Below are 7,090 nucleotides of genomic sequence, written 5' to 3' on the forward strand. Positions count from 1 at the left end.
GGGGGCGAACCAATATAGTCCTCGAGCGACATAGACCCCCACGCATCGCAACGTCGTCGTGGCGATAAATCGACGACATCGGGGCATCGTTTTACCTGTACAGTCGGATCGTTTGTCTTCGGGGAAGACGCCAGCGAGGAAGGGCGGGGTTGTCCGGGGTGGGATCGGATGTAGAGGATTCAAGGAGGTAATATGAGAGCCTACGGGGAATTCTCTAGCGCTTAGAGACTTAAATGACTCGCGACGAACGTCGCGCGCTCGGAAATCTAAAACCCGATCAGATTTTCAACCTTGTACTTGCTATCACCTCGTAATGTCACGCCGGAATATGCGAATAAGTTTCGCGCAATTTCTTCGTCTATTGTAGATTCTTAGTTCAGATACCGAGATATGAAATGAAATTGTTTCATGAAATTGAAAAGCGAAGGAGAGTTTTTTAAAATTCAGCAATATATTGTACACGTTTTTATATTTTCCTGATACAAAAACACATACGAGATATAAAAATTTGTTTTACAGTGTCTACTCAAATCCTGAAAAAAATTTCCGTGAATATTCCCTGATCTTTCAAGTATTTTTGTTTAAAATTCCAAGTAAAAAGAATATTTTAAATATTTTTTAATGCAATTTCCTAAAATAAATTCTTTTATTGTATGCGTTTTCTAATGGTTTTCATTTATATGAAGGAAAAACACAAAGCCACTTAAGTTTCAAGTGCTAGATTTACAAATGTACTGAAAAAAAGCTGAATAGCTTTCGTTAAGATAGAATTTTTTAACTTGCATAATATTTTTATTTTGTGTCACTAAAAATTAAAATAAAGAATATGTATTGCATATTTAATATTTTGTTAAGACATTGAATTTTTATAAATAAAAAAAGATATATATTTATAATATATTTTAAACACATAATTCATAACTTCAATCATGGCTTATTAGCGAATTGTCTACTGCTTACAGTATAAGAGCAAAATTATTAGAGAGAATTTTTTTAAAAATTCCTTGAGTCTTAACAAAATTCCATGAGAATTCTCTGATCTTTCCAGGTATAAAAAAATTCCCTGAGAATTCAGGTTTTCCATGTTTTTCCAGGGAGTAGACACACTCTGTTTTAGTATATATGCTCTTCCTTTTTATTTTTTTTTCTCATACTAAAAAAATCGATTATGGAATTCGTAAAATATTTTTAAAGAGTTAAATCCTCTCTCTCTTTCTCTCTCAAAATACGCGTGATTAGTATGTTTTATTATCACTATATGTTATGTTTTGTTACTATGCTTATATATGTATATTAGCACTGCTCCTATAGTAATCTGATATTAAAATCTTGATGAAATTTTTATCGTCGAAAATTTAAGACTCGCGTATCTTGCGAGATATTCGACCCTTTATTCCCGTTGGATCGCTCCTCCTCGCCGCTGCCCTTTCTTTTTGCATTTTTCCGTCGAGGTGCGAGCGATCGTGCCGTCATCACGAGGGAATGCATACATCGGGGACCTGGGGGAGCCGTATTTTATTTCTGTATCGCGGCCCGAGAGAGACGGACGAACATGAAACCTGCACTCGAAACCTTGGCCCGAATCGCTAGTTATTCGGTCGACGGCAAATTCACTTAACGAAGCTCGCTAAATTCGTTCTCGCGATTCGCGAGATTACCCGGCCGATTTTTCGTCAAATCAACGACCGTGACGTCTCCTGAGACGTCCCCGGAGACTCGCGTTTGGCGCGTGTAAAACAATAGTAACGAGCTATTTTCAAATCTAGTCAACATTCAAATTGCAAATACTATATATAAAACTATATATAAAAATTTTTTTTAAATGTGAAAATCGTAGAATTGTTTTGATTTATAAATACATATAGACAATAAATATATAATTATTTATTAAAATAATTCTATTTCTCGAAAATGATGAAATGACTTACCCTCGATGACCATCGATGATTCACGAAGACAGGAAAGAGACGGTGGAACAGTGGGATTCGACGAGGAAACTTGTGTGATGAGGAGACTTGTGACGAGGTGATTTGTGACGAGGTGACTTACGACGAGGTTTAACAAAAGACGCTCCTTTATTATTATCTTCTCTCGATAACAAGTGACTAGCACTTCGAATACAGCGATCGACATCTGCCTGGAATCGAATTACGCACTCACACATTAGATGCTAATTTCAAGTGGAATGTATCGTGAAAAAGGTAGATACGCACTCCGTTGAGTCTTTCCTCTTTCGGGGAAGCCAACTTTGAAAACCCATTTTACGATTTTTTTTTGCACTGAAAGCTGACGCGCTGAAAAGGGATAGCACGGTTTACTGCTCATTAACTATCCGTTTTTTAAGTGTAAAATGGAATTTTCTCTTCGTTGAAACTCTCACGTCGTTAAGCGTGTCAGCTGTTGGCAAAAAATATCGTGTAATGGGTTGAAAGGCACTGAAAGTATTTATGAATTACGTGAATCTCAAAAGTCGATCGTAAGTCTCTATGCTTGTCGTAGAAAAAAAAAAGGAAATTTATAAAACATCGCGCACGCGCGACTAGTAGAGCTTAGCAAAAAGGCGAACGACCAACATTTTCTACGATATAGAGTTGACGAGATCCGCGATGATCGATCTGTCAGTGGCAAACATGGCAGTCATTCAAACGATCGTCAATATTTTTTTAATCCATTAAAAGTCATTATTTTTTCTTTTTTTATACTAAAAAACAAGATATAGATTGCGAAAAAACTTTTAATTCTGCGTGATTCAATTAAATATGCTGTTAAAATTGCAACACTATATATATATATATATACATTTACATTTATAATGTTTCAATTTTATATATTGTATTATGACATATATATAATTTATATATTTTATTTTTTCATCGAATTTTTTTTGTATCCTTGATTGCTAATAAATCCAATGACAAATGACTTTAATGGGCATTCAACATTCTAGCATCCGTACTCATTATTTCTCTTCTCATATGTAAATCTTAACAATTACTCAAGTCTGCGAGACTTTTCGCAGAGTATGATAAGCAAACATGCGCGCTATTTACACTTAGGCTACTTTCTTTAGGAACATTAAAAGTCATCGAATCAATCACGCCTGGCGATAAAGATATTAAAGTCGCTCTCAACGAGCCGCTTGCGAACATTGAGAAATAATTAAGGCGATAGGCAGATAATCGAATCGAATCGTGATCTCTTCCACTTAGTGGAAATATCGAAATTTGAAAGACTCATGGGTTTCTTTTCGGGGGCATCAAAAAAAAAAAAAAAAAAAAAAAAAACAAACTCAATTCTGCAAATACCAAAAAACTCCACAGTATAAAATATTTTATTCTCGTGCAAACGAATGAGAGAAAGAAAGAAACAACAAATTAATTTTAAAATTGTGATTAATGGCAAAATAATCAATTGCAAAAATTGCCAATCAAAACAATTCTCAGACATTTTTTAAAAAGTTTAGAAGACTTATAAATATTTATAACAAAAAGAAATAAATGCACGAAAGTTCTGTTTTATACTGTTTAGAGTCAATAACGTAATAACTTAGATACCGAGTGATGTGCAAGTATTATCCCCAATTATAAAATTTGCACTCCCGGCAAAGATTTTGGAGACAATTTGTAACCGAAAAATCATCTTCAGTAAATCATCTTAAGAATTACGCCGTTCAGGAACAACTTGCCAGTCACTTGTAATCACTGCAAAACGCTATAGCATTATTTAAAAAAAAAAAAAGTACCTTTATGCACATATCAAGCACGAACAATTTCTCAGTCCCGCGTTGATTCGCTTCTCTCTCGCGAGAATCCGTAAACACCACGAAAAGCAGAATCACACTCGTGAGCATCACGCGAACGTCCTCTTCATTCTAAAGAATGATGTCGCCCTCCAGTAAATAGAATCTTCTCGGAGCCTAGATCTTCCGGCTGTCATATGTCGAAGAGCCTTAGATATTTCTATTAAATTCACACGCTTCAGACTTCCAAGGCATCTCGTATATTGGATCCTACGCGTCGATCCCGCGCCAGAAAATCAGTCTTACATCCTCGGAGCTTTAAACCCCGAATGCTTGAGGACCTCGGGACTTTGATTGCACTAGTGAATGCATTTTTTCATCAAAACGCTTCGTAAAAAATCACTCTCTTGTCAAAAAAAGCTTTTAAAATTGATTTTCTGATCTCGGTGGCTTTCCTTCAGAATTCAGAAAAGCACGAAGGGAGATTCTTCGTTGTTACCGAGGACCTCGTCAGCGATTGGAGTAGACGTTGCTGCTGAGGACGACGATGTCGGTCCTTCTGCCCGGCTCGTCTCGTCCTCCGAGGAGGAGGGCGCATAGAAGGCGTCATATGCTCAACGATGGCCTCTTCTTACGGTCCTTGGTGGTGTTCTTGCCAAAGATCGTCCCGAGGACCCTCGAGACCGAGTGTACTCCCAGTTTCCGGCGAATCGGCAACGCTCGCAGGAGCTGGACCGATCTCGCTTCCCGCAGGAGCGCTTGAAAGGCCAATGCCGCCCCCGCGGGACTCTCAGCGGCGCTTACTTCGTAAAACTGACATCCATGAGCCAAGGACAACTGTTGGCCTTCGTCCACGCATACTTCTCTGCAACAGAAATGTTCATCGATCCCCCTTTAACATTTTCTACGATAAATAAATGACGTTATATTTACAATATTTAAAAGGAAGCCGAAATGTCAAAAATATAAATTTAAAACTTTAGGATATAAATATTTCGATGTGCAAAATTCAATTTTAAAATATATTTCGCAGATTTAAAACTCTATATATTTAAAATCATGTACACTATGTGAAATTTAAAAAAATTTCAATATTTTATAATCTTGTAACTTCGAAATAGTAAAGTTTTGACATTTGTGACATATCGTATATAGTCTCTCCTTTGTAACAGAGACTGGATATTCGCAACACACTTGTCAGTTGTGTGAGGATAGCCATTTCGCGTGATTCACGGGAGTGGTTTATGTTGCGAAACACTCGAATCATGTGTTGAAACATCGATCGGAAGCGGCGGAAACGCGGACCGGATGCCGCGGGCGTTCGCAGATTTATATCGCGGCGGACATTGCGCTTCTGCAAGTCAATGGAATCGTCCAAGGCTCGAATTAAATCCTCGCAAAGCAGACAGAAACGTACTGGATCGACGACGGATGCTACGAGTTTGGCAAACACCAGACACTGCTTGGAGAGAGGTGATTGAACGGCGACATAAAGACCGAACGTTTACGAGAGGAAGCGGAGTCATTGGAATTTCGCCAGGATGAGATCGCCTCACGCCGCAGGATATTTATGATGTTAAGGTTGATAAGTGCCTTGTTAAAACTCGGGTATATATTTCTGTACATTTATAATTGCGCGCTAAATCATGTTTATTATAATATACACGATATTTTTTCGTTGCCCAAAATTGAGATCGATCATATTTACATAATCTACAAAAGTACTAAATATTCAATAATTTTATTCACAGAATAGTTTAAATAGTTTAAATAGTTAAAATAATTTTATTCACAGAAAAGAAATTTTAAAAGTTTTTAAAATATGTTCTAAAAGTTTATAACAAGTATAATGTTTAAACTATCCAATAATATTTCATTCACAGAATAAAATTATTGAATAAAAGTTTTTAAAATATGTTCTAAAAGTTTATAACGAGTACAATTTTTAAACTATTCAATAATTTTATTCTGTGAATAAAATTAATTAAATTTTATTCTGTGAAAAAAATTAATTAAATTTTATTCTGTGAATAAAATTATTGAATAGTTTAAAAATTGTACTCGTTATAAACTTTTTGAACATATTTTAAAAACTTTTAAAATTTATCTTCGAATATTTAAGAATTAATATGCCGACCGCAGGGTGCATTTTAATCGACCAAAAGGCGCGGACGAAAAATTCGTGAATCTCTAAATGCGAGGGAAGGAAAAAAGGGAAGAAAGGAAGGGATTCTCCTGTGCGTTTCCAGAGTGAATAACGCGCTTCTGCGTGAGGGAGAGGAACTTTGATATTTATAGGGACAATTAAATTCGCAGGAACACATGATCCTCACGAGAAGGGCGTCGCGGGGAGGCATAAAAGGCACGTGGGAGGGCGCCCGATTAGACGCGATCGTGCATAAGCCCGATGTGCCATAATCACGGCCGTTAATCTGTTCCCTTTTATTTTATACAAGTAACGATCCGGCGTTACTTTACGAGTGGTTGGCGTTAGTTTCCGTTCGTTCTCGCGTTCTTCCTTAATTCGAGAAAGACAAGCGAGATATTTACGACGTGCCCCGCGTCAATATGTGCTCAACTGTGAATTATAGGTCGTAAGAATAACACAGATATGTACTAAAGAACGATAAAAATTTATAGAAAGAAGGAAGTTATGTAATCAAGATCCAAATATAAATTATATAAATAAAAAAAGAAATTTTAAAATTCAAGATTTTAGTAATATAAATTTTTTGAAATGCAAGATTTTAATTTTGTGATCAAAGCTTTAAGAAAAAAAATTTTTAATATTAAAATTTCAAAATCATAAGGATTAAAAGCTCTGAGAAATTAAAAAAAAAATAAACATTTTAAAACGGAAGTATCTCTTCCCGAATCAGTCTATCAGCCTCGCTGCGAGAGATTGTCGGTAATGATATTTCGAGATTTGCGTTATCGATGCGTAATATTCGCGACCGTAGGACGGCTCTCGGGATGTATCTAAAGCGGCGAAAACTCGTTCTCGGGAGAGCGGTTTCACCAGCCCTGCAGCGGACTTCGCTCTAATCTTTATGAACTCCATTAAGACGACGAGCGTGGCTACCGGATAGAAGCACGATGTTCCCTCGTCGCGACTATCGATCTCCCGAGTTCGATTTTCATGCGCCTCTAAAAATCATCATTTAAAAATTCTCGCAAATTTTCGTAACATTTTTTACTATTTATTCAAAGTTAAGCTGTTATCATTTTTTGAAGAATCCTATGCTTTAAACGTCAAGCAAATGACATTAAAATTTTGATAACTTGAATCTCTTAAAATTTTCTAATTTGTGAAAAAATTTTCTAATTTAATCATAAGTCTCTCTATCTCTT

General features: G+C 36.2%; 1 protein-coding gene across 3 annotated transcripts in view; it reads right to left on the bottom strand.

Moving 5' to 3' along the window:
* Positions 1–3,339: 3,339 nt before the first annotated feature.
* Positions 3,340–7,090, bottom strand: part of LOC115234183 (ras-related and estrogen-regulated growth inhibitor-like) — a 39,918-nt gene continuing 36,167 nt past the window's right edge. For all 3 annotated transcript variants that reach the window (XM_029804987.1, XM_029804986.1, XM_029804985.1), the window contains exon 6: positions 3,340–4,604. In XM_029804987.1, the coding sequence (XP_029660847.1) occupies positions 4,346–4,604 (259 nt within the window). In that variant the 3' untranslated portion in view covers positions 3,340–4,345. The remainder of the gene's footprint in view (positions 4,605–7,090) is intronic.

The sequence above is a fragment of the Formica exsecta genome, unplaced genomic scaffold, assembly GCF_003651465.1.
Source record: "Formica exsecta isolate Colony F162 unplaced genomic scaffold, ASM365146v1 scaffold196, whole genome shotgun sequence".
NCBI lineage: Eukaryota > Metazoa > Arthropoda > Insecta > Hymenoptera > Formicidae > Formica > Formica exsecta.